General features: G+C 37.9%; 1 protein-coding gene across 5 annotated transcripts in view; it reads right to left on the bottom strand.

Moving 5' to 3' along the window:
- Window positions 1–340: 340 nt before the first annotated feature.
- Window positions 341–17852, bottom strand: part of TATDN1 (TatD DNase domain containing 1) — a 39641-nt gene continuing 22129 nt past the window's right edge. For all 5 annotated transcript variants that reach the window (XM_082601820.1, XM_082601824.1, XM_082601821.1 and 2 more), the window contains 6 exons: window positions 13296–13381; window positions 12945–12985; window positions 11192–11268; window positions 4884–4954; window positions 3596–3722; window positions 341–537 (listed from right to left, as the gene is read on the bottom strand). In XM_082601820.1, coding sequence (XP_082457946.1) covers window positions 435–537; window positions 3596–3722; window positions 4884–4954; window positions 11192–11268; window positions 12945–12985; window positions 13296–13381 — 505 coding nt within the window. In that variant the 3' untranslated portion in view covers window positions 341–434. The remainder of the gene's footprint in view (window positions 538–3595; window positions 3723–4883; window positions 4955–11191; window positions 11269–12944; window positions 12986–13295; window positions 13382–17852) is intronic.

Raw genomic sequence — 17852 nt, 5'->3', positions numbered from 1 at the left:
ATTGAGACACTTTTTTGAAATTTGAGAGTAGCACTGTGGTTGAGCTGGGTTTGAAAGTCCCAATTCAGAGAGAGTGTGAGTTGAGAAATAGGCTTATTTATATATCAACTAACCTTTGGTATAAACCAGGATGTGCTAATTGTTTTAATTTTGATGTAAAAATCACTATATTTGTTAGCCAATCTGTTTGCAGAGTTGACATAAAATTGTCCTTTTGAACTTTTGAAGAGATTACAACATGAAATACTTGGGGGTTTTCACTATTTTAAACTAAGACATTAAGTGACTTTAAAAAATTCTCATCTGACTTCATGGGTGGCATACAGTGATATAATACCTCTTTAGACAACTTCCAGAGAATTCCTTTATTGAAACTTTTAAGTTTTACCATGAAATTTTATATACATGATGGAAAAATGGGAGACACATACCAATTACATGTCAGGAAAAAATATTTTAATAGTGTTGTTATATAGCGTATTGGCTAGTTCCAGTGGATCTTCATCTCTTACTGCTGACATTATTTCCAGTATTTGACTAAAACAACAAAAATGGATGATTACATTTCTAAGTACATATTCTGTTTTAAAGGTATTATCTTTTTTCACATAAAGGAAAAGATACTGTTTGTTTTAGCATCTTTAACATAAGAAGCCTAACAGGCGTTAAAGTTTTCAGCAACGTTAACAGAAAGTTTGACTGCTAGGATATTTAAAACAGAGCAGTTAAAGACAAATTTCTGAGAGAGACAGTCTTGCATATAACTAGAGCCAGGCACCAGGTTCAAGTAAATTACAAAACCAGCCCATATTATGTGTACCACAATTACGGAATTAACCCAGTGGAAATGAAAAGTCCTTTTAAACTGTGGGTTAATTACATATTAGTGGGTCGTGATGCGCTTTTAAAAAATAAAAAAGAAAAGCACACTGCATGTAGTAAGGGAAGTACTGTTCCATTTTTGTTTGGGTTTTATTTATACATGCAAGTGTACTGAGTCACAGTGTGGTATTGTGGGGATAGCAGTTAAAGTTTGAAAGCCACTGCTTAGAGGACTGTTCGTAAAGGACAGCAAGAAATTGCTGCCTCACCACCAGCAGGGTGACAACAAAGGACGTTAGAACAAGTTACTTAGAACAATGTATGGTTAGTAGGGGGGATGGGGAGAGAACTTCCTATGTTTTTCCCTTCAACAGAAAGGTGTGAATCTTTCTTTCTGTTTCTTTGCCTAGAATAATGATAATTATCCGTAGCTGTTTTCTAGCAATATTGTATGTAGACAGTATATCTTATACATGAATTAGTTCAAAGTCAGAATTAAACATTGAAATATTCTTTGTCTTAAGCTTTTTGTTCCCTTTATGGGTTTTTAAAATATGAACACCTAAAGGAATCAGGGACAGAGATTAGAGACTAACTGGAACTTTTAAATTCTATAGGAGTAACAAAAGCCTTGTTTATGATTCCTGCCACCAATCTCCCTTCTGGTCCCTTCTCCACACTGATACCAGTTAATAGCTTTCCTGCTTAAAATCCTTTGGGTCCTGATAAAATCTAAATTCCTAAGGGTGGCACACAAAAGCCCTCACTCTCTGGCCTTACAGTACCTTCCCTATCACTTACCGAGCATCCTACTTTATGCCACACTGCAGTCATTGTTCCAAGCTCTCCCTCAGTCTGCCTTCGCTGAAGGTGTTTGTCTTGGTCTGGCCTAACTCCTGGTCCAACTTAGTAAACAGATGAAATGTCACCGTAGTTAAGCACTCCATTTCCCCTCAGGGCAGGCAGCTGCTCTGTCCTATGGTCCCAGTCATATGTTCATACCTCTCTAACAGCACTACTATCTTGGATTATACTTTTTACCTGCTTGTTTGCTCCAGGAGGATCCTTGTCAGACTTGGTTAACGCCTTAACCAACGTGCCTGGCACAATGTACCTACTCATCTGGTGGGATGAGGGTGGGAACGGTCTTGATTCTTCTGTGTAGTCTCAGTAACTTGTACCTCTCCTGATATTTGGCAAGAGCTCCAAAATGTATTTCAAGGAATTTATAATCTAATGGGGGTGGGGGGGGGGGGATCTCTATACAAATAATTAGAACATAATCTTAACAGATGGGAGTTTATAAAAATGACTTTGTAAGTAGGAGTTAACTTGCTAATTAGTATTTAGCATTAGACTAGGGGCATGTGTATTTCTGAAACGTGGTTTAAAATTTTTCAGTTTGCAAATGTTGATTTTCCCAAGCTCTGCCTACTCAGAACTGGTATTCATGATTGCAGTAGATACTCAGAAGCCTTTTTGGTTCTTAACAGTCTGCATTTAGAAACACCTTGAAATTTTGTCTTGCAAATATGTAGCTAAAGTCAACAGGTATACTTTTACTTAAGGACTAAGGCAGTGTGGAAAACCAATTTAGATACACTGTTGGCAACTACTTCCTCTAAGCTGGCTGCTGGAAAACTGCCAGTTTCTTGTCTCTAGTGTCCTTTTAAATCTCCAAAGAATTACTGAAATGTCTCTGGACTGAACTTGTAAGTACCTACATTTCATAAAAATTACAAGTGTTTCTTTTACTAATCAGAGTTTAAATATATTCCTCACCCTACAGATTTTAAAACATTCAGTTTTAAAGTCTTTGCCAACATCAGCATGTTTATAAAGGAAAATCTTTCCAGTGTATCTTTATAGAATAATTCTTTATGTTTCTGCTCACTGAATTTTAGATCTGGCTTATCTAATATACTCTTACCTGTTAAAACTACTAAAAAAGATGGCGCATATTAAAGGAATTATTACAACAATCTAATATTAATTTTTATGAGTATGTGATAAATGTGTCCAGTTGCCTGAACTGGTAAGCCACACTAGATTGATACAGTCAGATTTAAATTACTGCTTGTGCAACAAACGAAACTGGATGACGGGCCCATTAAAATAAACTTTTCCTATAAATTACAATATGCTGTACAGCTCCTTGGCAGTTAGGTGGGTGATACCCCCCTTCTTTTCACATGTGCCCTGTATTAGTAAAAAAATGATTCTGAATTAGTTTTTTTTCCCTAGGAAATAAAATTCTATGAAGTTCTGCCCCTTTTCTCGGTTGGAAAAAGGAAATCATTTCTATAATTTGTCCTTTTGTTCGGAGGCTTAAAGAACTGTGTTATTTCTTAGGTTTATTCAAGCTGTCAAATCACTTGAAATACAGATACCATTAAAAAAAGGTCTCCTGCTAAGACTGTGCTTTTATACATCAGCAGGAAACCTGCAAGATAACAGAACTTAAGCCAGGTAAGGTGATTCTATGTATGCATAGCTTTAAGATTTTTTTCCCTCCCTACAAAATGACAAATGACCAAAATCACATGAAGTTCTTACTCTGTAATAAAACCACTCTGGGTTGAGAGGATGTGAAAAAAGGAGCTGATACACAGCAATTAGACACGAATTCCTCCAAATCACTGCATTAAAATGGTCTTTGATAACTTCACTTGGATTTCACCCAACTTTAATTCTGTCCCTTGAGTTCATTTTGTAAATGGCATTTGGTGGTTGACTTTTAATGTTCTGAACACCATGAAAACAAAATACTTACATTATATGGCAGGGTTCATTTCTGTCTTTCAAACAGTGCCCATTTTCCCACTTCTTTTTGGTGGGAAATGAAGTTTTTATATATTTTGATCCAGCATGTGTACTTTTGACTCCACACCAAGGTGCATCTAGAGTTAAGCAAAGAAAGAGAAGTCTCAAAGAGATTTTTAAATTATTTTTTTAATGAATATTATCAAACTATTATATAACCTCTAAAATATACGCCATGATTCAGCTTAAAAAATGGTAAAAGGCAACAGAAAACAGCTTTAAGAAAAGTACAAGATAAAATCTTGAACTGTACAAACTCTTAAACTTTTATTTCATTTTTTCCCACTAACAGTATTGTTGGGGTATGGTATGCTTTAAAAAATCTAAAGCCAAAAGAAATACAACATGAAAACATTTAAGTTGAACTTCTGTTTGCCCCTACTGAATGTAAAACAGTGGCTTTGATTTTTTTGTTTTTTGTTGTTTGTTTTTCTTGGCTGTGCCACGTGGCATGCGGGATCCTAGTTTTCTGATGACCAGGGATCGAACCCCGTCCCCCCTGCAGTGGAAGCTTAGTCCCCCCTGCAGTGGAAGCTTAACCACTGGACGGCTCCAGGGAAGTCCCCAAAACAGTGGCTTTGAATACTGGGATTATTTACTTACCTAAATCTCTAATAAAGAATTATAATAGCTTACACATTTTACAACCATTGTATTTTTAATAAGATAATTCAGTTTTCATGACTCCCCAAGGAAATACACCTGATTTCTTCAGAATGGCTCAGTCTTGACTTTACTAAAAAAAAGTCCATGTGTATAAGAAGAGCCTTGAGTTCAGGGTAGAGAAAAAATTTTTAGCTTCTAACTTTGTCTTACTTTGAGAGGCAGCAGGTTAATTTCTAAAATTCTTAAATCCAATTTGATTTAAATGTTTGCACTTTACTTAAAAAGTATTGTACAATTAAGCCATTACAAAGAAGACATTGTTTTAAAAAAAATTCTGAATAGTTTTTGAAACCCTGAGGTGAAATGCTTAGTTAAGACTCCTTGTTTAATAAAACAACCTCCTTAGTTACCACATAGTCTGACATTCCATTTTTAAGTGCTTAGGCTTAGTCCGACTTCTAAAATTGAAAAAATCGCCTGGATAAATATTTTTCCATTACAACTCCTAAAGACTTCCTGAAAAGTGTAATTGTTGAGGTTGAGCATGCTAATAAACTAATACCTGTTTACTTGTCTCTAGCTCTTTTTGGGTATGGTTTCATATGAAAATTAAGTTCTAAAAGCAAACTTACCAGTTTCGATCATTAATTTTTCACTAGGTATTGACTTCAGAACTTCCAAATTAGCCTCAGTTTTCAGTGAGCTTGAAAAAAAAAAGTTATTCATATATAAAATAAAAAGGTGCATTTAAGGAACAGAAACTTTTTCATATTATAAACTTGTCTAAAACAGATTACAGAACTAACCCAAAATCCTGAAACAAAACTTTGGTTGGCTACAATGGAAGTATACTTTAGAAAGTATTTGCACATTCCCATCCTTACAGAATCCAGATTAAGATCTATTCCAACCAGATCCTGCCTTTAGGGGGTGCAATTTTTCGTGCCTATCAGTTGATCGTCCAATAACTTTCTGTAACAGTCTATGTTAATTCTTTGAAAAGAATTTATTTGCGCCTCTGGGTAATTTGCATAATTTAGAGCTCATAAGGCTGCTTTTGAAGGTATGGCCAATTTCTTTATGGGCCAAATACCCAGGGATTCACTGGTATGAAGGAATCAGATACTCAAGGTTCATGTTTCACTAATCAGAAATAGAATCTTCACAAAGGATGAAAATCACAATCACTGTTAGAACTATGAGTATTTAACATGGTATGAAACTAGAAAGCTGGTTAGGAGATGCCAGTTTTATTATTCCTGTTTAGACCCCACCGCAACCCACCCTCAAATCTGGAAACTTTTAAGATCTTCCATTACTCCTGACATTCTGAAACGTGATAATGTGTCCGGGCATAAAACTTTTTCATCCATTTAGGCAGCTGGAATCTTCCAATTTAGACTCTTCCCCACCCCTAACTGGGAACACATTATGGAAAAACAGGACTTTTCCTCTTTCATTTTCTTTCTTCTCTCTGGGGCTTTTATTAGTTAATTTTAGGACTCCTGAATTGGTCTCCGAGGCCCTGTTTCTTTCATACCTTTTTGTCTGGGGAATTAATTTTCATTTTCACACCCTTAGACAGGATTATTGGTTCCAATTCTCTCTCATTTGACAGAATTACATATCTGCACCCTTGCCATGATTTCTTAGTAGGAAGAAGGAACCTGAATCTGGCCATGGCCTCAAGACTTGCTTTGACCAATGGGATGATATGGCCAAGAGGCTTGGAATGCACTCTCGTGATCTTCTGAGATTAGCATGCACTAAGTAACTGTACCTCTTCAGCCTAGGCACCCAGAATGAAAACACATGGTGAAGATCTGAACCCAGCATGGAGCCTGTGGCAGAGCTCACCTCTATCAGTTAAACCCCAGCTGATCCAAAGACCCATGAGTGTTTAAAAAAAAAAAGTTTACTGTAATATGTCAATGAGTTTTGGGATGGTTTGCCATATATGTGATGACTAATACTGTCCTTATGTTGCATTTTTAACTTCAGGACTTGATATAACTTTTCATTATGGAGAGTTTCAAATATACACATAACTAGAATAACACAGAACCCCCCATCTCCACGTATTTATTACCTAGCCCCATCAATTATCAACTCCTGGCTGATCCTCTTCCATCCACTGAATGCTTTCCTCTGGGATCGACATAAGCATTCCAAGTCTTAGTCCTCAATATTCCAGTTTGTTCAGTTTTCTTGAGAAAAAATTACTTTTCCCCCTGAGTATAAATGCTTGCTGCTTCTGTACTCTGTGCATGGGAGTGGATACGGGGATTGGTATCTTTCTCTATATAGGCCTTCAATCACCCTGTTTTGGTCGCAGTTCTAAGCCCGAAGCCTTTCTGGGATTCTGTCTGCTACACTTGCTCCCATCTCCTCTGAGGCCCTTTAGTGGTACAGTCTAAGTTTTCCAATTTCATCTGTCTTCCAGAAATCTACAAAACATTTCTCCATTAGCAAAACTTTGGCCTTTTTTTCTTTACTTTTCCTTTTTGAATATACTTTTATTTTAGCAGGATTTTAGGAGGGGTAGGAGGGAAATGTGTGTCTAGTTTACTGTAAGTACCAGCCTTTTGTTAGTGTTCTCTAGAAAAAACAAAATTCTTATTTTCAGCCAGCTTAATACTTGGTCAATATATTTTCTAAAATATGCTGATATATTTGATATGGATACTAAATTTAAAACATCACCAAATTTTTGGAGTATTTGCATATTTTTAACCTCATGAAAACAAATTGTCTGACTGACTCTTTTCCTACATATATTAATGCTTGTGAAAACTGATCTACACAGACATAGGAAACAAACTTATGGTTACCAAAGGGGAAAGGGAGGCGGGGAGGGATAAACTGGGAGTATGGGATTAACAGATGTACACTACCATATATAAATAGATAAACGAGAAGGATTTGCTGTATAGCACGGGGAACTGTATTCAATATCTCGTCACAAACTATAATGGAAAAGATGTATAACTGAATCACTTTGCTGTACACCTGAAACAATATTTAAATAAACTACACATCAGTTAAAAAAAAACTGATCTAAATACAGAACTATATACTATCAGAAGAAATATTTTTAATCAAAGCCAGAATCTCTAATAAGGTTTCCCATTTAAGGAAGAGCATCTGCATAATTGTATGGTCAAATTTGGAACTTTCCCATTTTCTTGGGGGGAAAAATTCTAATTTAATCTTTAGAAACCAAAGACTATATCATAATGTAAACAGATTAAATTACCATACCCCAGAAACTCAGAGTAAGACTACTCTAAACTGAATTTCAAAAGAATAGAAATATTGACTTCGACTAAATAAACTACTGACCCATTAATTCTGAGTTAATGTAGGAGAAAAAAAAATCTCAGGTAATGAGCTTAAAGCCAAGTCTTTATAAACTCAAGATCACTTAGAAACCTGTAAGACAGACGTACAGTTCAAGTTGGTGAAATAAAGATCTCTACCCCCTTCTCTTGAAAATCATCCCAAAATAAGAAGAAACAGCATATTTTGATGAAACTAGGAGACATTTCTAACTCATCACAAAATATAAAGCAGAAAGTAGATAGAGAAATGGTAAATGATCTACGTTTATGTGCTAAGTGACTTAAGTGCTATGTGCCTGTACAGAGATACTGAAGATAAGCAAACCAGTTCTCCCAAGGAAGTTCTAAGAACGGGAAGAACTAGGTACCTAGAAAGGCCGGGGTAGGGCAGGGGACTGAAATGGGGATTGCTTGAAAAGTCAGGGTAAAGAGAAGATGGGGTTCTCAGATTACTTTCCAATAAATTGGTGCAGAGATGACAACTGCCCTGTACCCTGGTCCGAGAGAGAGAGGCAGAGACAGAGAGAGAGATGTGTGCACAGTCTCTGGACTGGAAGACAAGCAGCACGGAGGAGGGCAGGGTGAGGCATGGACTAGAAATGGAGACTGACTGCTTACTGAACGGAGACACCCTCTCTCCAGCACCATCCTGCGCCAGAACATAGGTATGTTTATGAATTCTCATCCCATTTTCCCAGCGGGGATCAGAGGAGCCCTCTCTGGAGAAACTGAACAAACCCAGAGGAAGATCTTGACAAGCTGACATTAAGGATTCCCCGGCGAGAAAGTCAGTTGGCCATCTGTGGGCCTGCAGTTGATGGGCTATCTCCCCACGGAGCTTCCAACAGCTTTTCCCTCTTCATTCTTAAAATATACAGCAAAGAACTGCCTGACATTTGAAGAAAGCCTCTATCATGATAGAGACCAAAACAAAGAGGAAAAGGAACTCAGAGAAAATAAAAGCATTAAATGGCATATATATATATTTTATATATATATATATATATATATATAAAACATATCTTTAGAGAGATGGGAAGATGCTGCATCTACCAAACAATATGGTAGGGAAAAAAATGAGAGCTTTCAGAGACTGAAAACAAAAGCTTAAGTAAGTTTCCTTAAATAGTTGAAAAAGGGAATTCCCTGGCAGTCCAGTGGTTAGGACTCCAGGCTTCCAATGCAGGGAGCACAGGTTTGATCCCTGGTCGGGGAACTAAAATCCCGCAAGCCGTGTGGTACAGCCAAAAAAAAAAAAAAAAAAAAAAAAAAGGTTGAAAAATAAAGCACTTGTTTGAGAGGAGGAAAAAAATTAGACATTGTAGAATAAAAAATGAGATCAGGGACTTCCCTGGTGGCACAGTAGTTAAGAATCCACCTGCCAGTGCAGGGGACATGTGTTAGAGCCCTGGTCCAGGAAGATCCCACATGCCGCGGAGCAACTAAGCCTGTGTGCCACAGCTACTGAGCCTGCGCTCTAGAGCCCGTGAGCCACAACTACTGAGCCCACGTGGTGCAACTACTGAAGCCCACGCGCCTAGAGCCTGTGCTCCGCAACAAGAGAAGCCACAGCAATAAGAAACCCACGCACTGCAACGAAGAGCAGCCCCACTCGCCGCAACGAGAGAAAGCCCACGCACTGCAACAAAGACCCAACGCAGCCAAAAATCAATCAATCAATCAATAATTTTAAAAAATGAGATCAGAGTATCAGCCTGGGAGGTCCAAAGAAAGAATAGAAAAAAAAAATTGAGAAAACTTCTCAGGCCTGACAAAGATGAGCATCTAGCTGGAAGGGGCCAGTGGAGAATGACAAAAACTCATCAAAACACCTTTGCACATTTTGATAATACCAGAGATAAATAACTAAAATAATCCACAGGGAAAAATGTATGTCACAGGTAATGTATCGGGAAACAGAATAGAGACTGGAACCTAGAACTGGAATATTGTAAATCCTCAGTGAAAATGATCTCTAATCTAGAATTTTATGCCTAGAAAAAATATCAAGTGAAAGTATGGGTTTTTTTCCCCCTTTCATTGACTATCCAGGTAAATTTTCAAGAGGAAGAGCAGAATTAATTCATTTGCAAACATGTGTTCCATCAAAACAAAATAGAATACATGGGATTTAAAAATAGGAGTTCTATCACAGAAAAGACACTAGTCCAAACTGTAGCAGAAAGATGGAAGGGTCAGGAACTAATGAATTATCTGATTATCCACACAGGTTTTCTCATGTGGAAAAATAGAAAAAAGCATTTTACAGAGTTGTTGGAAAGTGTGAAGAAGGCTTCAAGTTTTGAAGAAAGCCAAGTAAATAAAAATACGAGGAAAGTTACTCCAGGAAAATAAAAAAGTGGTACATCACATGGCTCAGCAGTCAACAATATTTTACACAGACATAATAATGAAAACACGTAATATGCATATAACCAAAACTTCTCAAATAACTACATTGAGAGGGCTATAGAGGAAATCATGGAGGTGGGGGGGGCAGTATTGGGTATAAGAACTAAAGTGCTCAAACACCTTAATGGAAATAAGGGAATGAATTCAGAGTTAATAGCATATATGTAATATTTAGATACCAGGTGATAAAAAGTCAAGTGGTTGGCTGTGGAAAAATTAACGTGGGGTAGATGGCATGCTGGGAGACTGTGTTTATAAGTCTTTTAGTACTACTTCTTTATGCATGCATTATTTCCATATTAATATATAAATTAAGTAAGTCATCAATTTATTTAAAATATGAAAGCAGCATCTAGGACATTTAAATAAGTCTGAACTCTATAGCAAAGACTTAATTTCATGATTCTATTTTCCAAAGTGGAGTTTAGTAAAAAAAAATATAAAAAATAAAAAGTACTTGGAAAAGTAGTGATTTTAAGGAAATGAAACACTGAAGAGGGAAAGGAAGTCTTATTTTTTGCAATTTATTTTGCAATTTATTTCATGAGCTACACTGATACCCTGAGGAAAGACACTGGGAGAAGCTCACCAAATTATTTGGAAGAAACTGAGCCCAGGGACTCAGCTGTGCTAGCAGACTGTACTGGCTGCATGAGGTTTAGTGTGTGTAACAGCAGGAAGGTCACCAAGTGAGGAAGAGGATACGGGTTCTCACACTTGGAGTGACTTGACTCCTGTTTAACTTCTCTGAGCCTCAGTTCCTTGGCCTACAGAGATACAGAAGACAATTATGTCATAGTATGACCTTTCCCCCATAGGTGGACATCACTTGTGTAGATGTATATGCAATGCTGTGAACACATACGTTTTAAAGAGATAAACTGATCCGAGAATAAACTGCATTGCTAGAGAAAGCTACCTGCTAACCTCAACAGAAAATTGTTTTCCATTACTGGAACACAGGATAGCAGTTTATAGCTTTCAAGCTTTAATCTGTAATAGTAACATACTGTTTAATTTCTTACATTTATCACTAAAATTCACAGACCAAGGTCAATGCAAAACACACAAATTTTAATAAAAACCAATTTAAATCTTTACCAGTAATTCCCTATAAAACAATTTAAGGAATCTGCTTAATATGAAAGTTAAACAAACGAAAACCAAAAAACAACTTAAGGACCTACCAACCATTAAATCCTATGTAGAGACCCAAGTCCATCAAAGCAGCTGCTGCTTCCTTGGTACCGTCAAATGAATGCACCTAAGGACATGAAGGCATATTTTATTATAATAATTACTTTTCTTTAAAATTCTAAATAACATTAGTAGGACTTTCTAAGCAAAAATATAAATGCAATAGGGGTTTTTTGAACATGGGGTTTCAAATGTGGCCCCTGCAATTTTTATTTTCAAGTCAAATTTCACAATTATAACCTGTCATCACCTCCAATGTGATGAGGCAAGGAGATGGCTGCCTAGCATTTCTGTCTGTGGCTGTGCTGAGGTCTCTGCGCCAGCGCCACTGCTGTTCCTCCAGGGAAGGGGCTGGAGGGGGGAGCGCCACATTCTAGGCAAAAGCACGAGGAAAAAGTAAAATGCTACAAGACTACTTTAAAAATATTTTTAAATGTGCAGTTCTTCTGTTAGAGGATACTTTTTTTTTCTAGAAGAGAAGTGAATTTTAAGAGAAAAATTTAAGATCTATAAAGAGATTGTAAGAACATCGCTAAGAAACTGTAAATTGTTATACAGTCAATAACATCAGCTCAGCAAGCAAAAAGGATTGAGATGGAATTTTTCTCCTTCAAAGATAAAGGAGTTAAAGCAAAATTTTTCACACTTCCGATGTATTTATGTAATCAAAACAATAAGTGACAAGACTCCTTTAAACACACCTAACAAGTGAAGTCTCGTTAATATAGCATCCAGAGAGTCTGAATACACTGTGGCTAACATGTTTCTCAAAAATAACTGTTACACAGCTGCTCAAAAGGGTTTGTTCTTCCCCTCAGCACTTCCAGCTGACTAGAAAGAAAACACAGCCTCTATCAATATAAGTTAATTTTAAATATGACCCTCATAAACCATTTTAGAAAATCAGTTATTAATTCTTTATTTGGCAATTTTTTTTGATAAAAGTCAAACATTTAGGTTGGATTTGTTGTTGCTGTTAAGTCTTTTAAACTACAGCTGACCCTTTAACAACACAGACCTGAACTGAGAAAGTCCACTTACATGTGGATAACAGCTTTTTTTGCTAGAGACCAGTGAGTCTCTCCTAAAATTACATGTGAAACTTGTACATATGAGCATTTTTCTGAGGCAGATTTTCAAAGGAGTCCATGATCCAAAAGAAAAAAAATTAAAAATCACTGCTGTGGATACCCAAGCTAAGTGATAGACAGATAATATTTATGGAACTTTCTCAAGACTAATGACTGAAATGACCATAGGGAAGTGTTTCGAGCAGAAGCAAACTACAGAAATGAGAATGTGTCTCTAATCAGAGTGGTAATAGTAAATAAATACAGTTGACAAGAAATTAAGAAGGCAAACCTGAAAAGAGTGCTAAAATATTTTAAAATATTATTAAATTTCATCTATATTTTGCTCAAAATTTAAATTGAAGAACATTAAAGAACGGCTGATGGAAGAAGCAGAGAAAAAGAAGATCATGCAGACTATTACAATGTGCAGGACTAAATTCACGGGGTTTTCTTGTGAACAGAATTCTGTACTCATTCTTGTACTCTGAACAAAGTAAATGTAACTAAAATAGTGTGGTTTATGTTTGTACCATATGTGATCTATAGATTCAACAGTAAATTTAAATGCCCTTCAAATAAGAGAGAGTGGAACCTTAGTAACTTTATTGCTGACATCTGAATCACTTTATAGAGGCCAACATCATTTATTAAAAGCAGTTTCTATACTTACCACCCCACCTACACACCGATCTCTATTCCTTCTCATTATGTCTGTGAATTTAAAACAGAAACAACTTTTAGCAAATAGCTTGATTTCTGCAAATTCTTTTTGTTTGTTTTTCGGTACGCGGGCCTCTCACTGTTGTGGCCTCTCCCGCTGCGGAGCACAGGCTCCGGACATGCAGGCTCAGCGGCCATGGCTCACGGGCCCAGCCGCTCCGCAGCATGTGGGATCTTCCCAGACCGGGGCACGAACCTGTGTCCCCTGCATCGGCAGGCGGACTCTCAACCACTGCGCTACCAAGGAAGCCCGATTTCTGCAAATTCTTAAATTTTAAATGAGATTTTAGCTTTAACTCACCCAAAAATTCAGCATGTGAGTTCCGACAATGAAGAAACATTGGTAATTTTGTTTGTTCTGACAGTTCAAACTGTTTTTCAAAATATCTGCAAAATGGAAAAAAAATTTTCCTCATTAAAAATTTTATTTTAGCATGAGAAAAATAATTGTCAAATGATTTTTTTTAAGTTAAAGGGCTTTTATTCTCTAGAAATGATAGAACAGAAATAGTGAATTCAGGCATTTAAAACACATTAGGCCTAGCCGAAAGCTTTTATAAAAACTTCCTGAAAGGGTTACTTCATTTTCTGGGATTACAAAATTATTTTCAGAAATGTTTGTTAGTTTTTCCATTGTAACTGCCAGGTAAATTAGGTAGCACTTTACCATTGATCACTAGAAGTAAAGAGCTGTAAGGTTTAAGTTTACAGTGATGGAGACTGTTCCCCCAAATAAGTACTTTTAACTAGCTTTCTGACTAAATCTCAACAAATGAAGTGGACACCCTCCTATCACCCGTGGGATCCCTCCCCGAAGCATGTGTTGGTGGCCGAAAAGACATGGCCAGCCCCTTGTCCTGAGAGCTGGCTGAGCACCACCAGTGGGAATCAACTCACTCCAGTGAGAAGCCAGGCTTTATACTCAGTGTTTTCTATGTGCTGTTATACAAGGAGTTATTGCCACTAAGCAAAAAGGATTCCCTTTAAAACTAAACACAAGGGGCTTCCCTGGTGGCGCAGTGGTTGAGAGTCTGCCTGCCAATGCAGGGGACTATGGGTTCGAGCCCTGGTCTGGGAAGATCCCACATGCCTAGGAGCGGCTGGGCCCGTGCGCCACAGCTACTGAGCCTGCGCATCTGGAGCCTGTGCTCCGCAACAAGAGAGGCCGCGATAGTGAGAGGCCCGCGCATCGCGATGAAGAGTGGCCCCCGCTTGCCGCAACTGGAGAGGGCCCTCGCACAGAAACGAAGACCCAACACAGCAAAAATAAATAAATTAAAAAAAAAAAACAAAAAACTAAACACAAAGAATTTATGAAACAAATGAGCACAAAAACTGAAATACTCTATTTTTCAGAAAAATGAAAATTACATGATAAAATGGCAGTCCTGAACATTTTAGAGTACTTTATAAAAATTTTTTAAGTGCCTTATACCATTGTCTCATCTAATCCTCAAAATAACCCTAGGATAGATAGGACAAGAGCTGGTGTCAGAGGGGTTTAAGACCTTGTCCAAGATCACAACACACAAGAGGCTTTCAAGAAGCCTCTTCCTGGTCCCAGCATTTAAGAACAATATCCAGAGGACATGACAGGGTGGGAGTTCTGTGTGTCTTTTCATTTCAGCAGTGTTCCCTCTCGTTCTCATTAATGGTCATGTAGTTTAAGCTAAACCAGGAGTTGCAGACAATAGGTGTCATATTATTTTCTTAAGGGGTTTACCTCTTCTAGGCCCCTAATTTGGGGTAACAGTTTCTCCGTGTATAACTTAAGTCTCTTTTGCTGTTTTCCTATATCCTGTCTCCTTGAAGTGCCAGACAACTATTTTCCTAAGAGTACCCCCTTTGTAAAATTCTTGAAAATGCTACGTTTTAAAATTAGAAATAGAAATGTACTTCTCAAAGAAATAGTCATCCTAAAATTGGTGGTCTATGTCTTTATTATCCAATTTTTTTTTTCAGATTCTGCTGGACTAGAATAAGCAAAAATATTTTTAGTTAGCATGGTGCTGAAACTTCACAGTGTAGGAAATATAAACGAACACTCGGAAAAAAAGTATTTTAATAATTACTACTGGTCACTATATCCGTAACCTCTAAAGTAATTCAAATGTCAGCAATTAAGTGTTCTCCAGTCATTATGTAAACTTTACTCTGTATTTGGCTTCTGGCTACACACAGCCATACAACCAAGCCACAGATTTACAGAATCTAATGATCAGCTTGGAAATAAGCCTTCTTATTGCAGAGTAGGCAAAAGTACAATTTATGAAAATAACAGATGCCCAAGCAACGTGCTTACAGAATTTTATATGAGAAAAGAAAGGTCGATGTGCTCAAGCCAGCTAGGTATCATAAGAAAACCATGTGGTAAAAAATCATTCCCAATAATACAAATTGAGGATAATTGGTACTTAACATCAAATGACTAGTCTTTAAAGAAAAACCCACTACGGTAACTAGGAATAACAACAGAAGTTAAAGGGCAGGAAGTGGCACCTACTTTTTTTTTAACTAAGGTTTTAAAAAATATATATTTATTGATTTATTATTATTTATTTATGGCTTCATTGGGTCCTCATTGCTGCACACAGGCTTTCTCTAGTTGCGGCGAGCAGGGGCTACTCTTTGTTGCGGTGCACGGGCTTCTCATTGCGGTGGCTTCTCTTGCGGCAGAACACTGGGCTCTAGGCGCGTGGGCTTCAGTTGTGGCACTCAGACTCAGTAGTTGTGACGCACGGGCTTAGTTGCTCCGAGGCATGTGGGAATTTCCTGGACCAGGGCTTGAACCCGTGTCCCCTGCATTGGCAGGTGGATTCTTAACCACTGCACCACCAGGGAAGTCCAGTGGCACCTATTAAGAGACTTCTCTGCTTCTTTTAAGATTTTTAAAAATTCATAAATGAGAATCATTCTTTGAGTTAGATTTGCTCATTTTAGCAAAGCTGTAATTTGCCTCTGATTGTAAATATTACTGCTTCTTACATTTTAGGGTCAACAATAGCTAAGGACAAGGGCTTGAAAAGTTCAACTTCAGAGTACCAGCTGTTATTACAGGCATACCTTGTTTTACTGAGCTTCTTGGATACTGTTCTTTTGTTTGTTTTTACAAATTGAAGATCTGTGGCAACTCTACATGAAGCAAGTCTCTCAGCGCCATTTTTCCAACAGCATTCACTCACTTTGTGTCTCTGTGTCACGTTTTGGCAATTCTTGCAATATTTCAAACTTTTTCATTATTGCATTTGTATTGTATCATTGTATTTTCATTATTGTATCTGTGATCAGTGGTCCTTGATGTTACTCTAGCAATTGTTTTGGAGAGCCACAAACCTTGCCCATACCAGACAGCAAACTTAACAAACAAATATTCTGTGTGTTCTGACCTACCAGCGTGTTCCCTGTCTCTCTTCCTCTCCTTGGGCCTCTCTATTCCCTGAGACACAACAGCATTGAAATTAAGCCAACTAATAACACTACAATGAATGGCCTCTAAGTGTTCAAGTTAAAGGAAGTGTTTCATGTCTCACACTTTAAATCAAAAGCTAGAAATGGGGCTTCCCTGGTGGCGCAGTGGTTGAGAGTCCGCCTGCCGATGCAGGGGACACGGGTTTGTGCCCCGCTCCGGGAAGATCCCACATGCCGCGGAGCGGCTGGGCCCGTGAGCCATGGCCGCTGAGCCTGCACGTCCAGAGCCTGTGCTCCGCAACGGGAGAGACCACAACAGTGAGAGGCCTGCGTACCGCAAAAAAAAAAAAAAGCTAGAAATGTTTTAAGCTCAGTGAGGAAGGCATGTTTAAAGCCAAGACAGGCCAAAAGCTAGGCCTCTTGAGCCAGTCAGCCAAGTTGTGAATGCAAAGTTAAAGTTCCTAAACAAAATTCAAAGTGCTACTCCCGTGAACACACAAATGATAAGAAAGCAAAACAACCTTACTGCTGACATGGAGAAAGTTTTAGTAGTTTAGATACGAGATCAAACCAGCCACAACATTCCCTTAAGCCAAAGCCTGATCCAGAGCAAGGCCCTAATTAACTTCAATTCTGTGAAGGCTGAGACAGGTGAGGAAGCTGCAGAAGATAAGTTTGAAGCCAGCAGAGGTTGGTTCATGAGGTTTAAGGAAAGAAGCCATCTTCATAACATAAACGTGCAAGGCGAAGCGGCAAGTGCTGATGCAGAAGCTGCAGCAAGGTATCCAGAAGATCTAGTGAAGATAATGAATGAAGGTCGCTACACCAAACAATAGATTTTCAATGTAGATGAAACAGCCTTAAGTTGAAAAAAGATACCATATAGGACTTTCATAGCTAGAGAGGAGAAGTCAATGCCTGGCTTCAAAGGACAGGCTGACTCTCTTGTTAGGGGCTAATGCAACTGGTGACTTTAAGTTGAAGCCTATGCTCATCTACCAACCTGAAAATCCTAGAACCCTTAAGAATTATGCTAAATCTACTCTGCCTGTGCTCTATAAATGGAATGACAAAAGCCTGGATGACAGAATATCTGTTTACAACATGGTTTACTGAATATTTTAAGCCTACTGTTGAGACTTAATGCTCAGAAACAAAGATTCCTTTCAAAATATTACTGTTCATTGACAAGGCACCCACTCATCCAAGAGCTCTGATGGGGATGTACAATGAGATTCATGTTGTCACGCCTGCTAACACAACATTCATTCTGCAGCCCGTGGATCAAGGAGTAATTTTTACTTTCTAGTCTTCTTATTTAAGAAAAACATTTTGTAAGGTTATAGCTGCCACAGATGATGGATCTGGGCAAAGTAAATTGAAAACCTGGAAAGTATTCACCATTCTAGATGCCATTAAGAACATTCGTGATTCGTGGGAAAAGGTCAAA

The sequence above is a fragment of the Mesoplodon mirus genome (assembly GCF_964341445.2).
Source record: "Mesoplodon mirus genome assembly, chromosome: 16".
Lineage (NCBI taxonomy): Eukaryota > Metazoa > Chordata > Mammalia > Artiodactyla > Ziphiidae > Mesoplodon > Mesoplodon mirus.
Note: the sequence above shows the minus strand (reverse complement) of the source record. Positions and strands in the feature narration are given on the sequence as shown.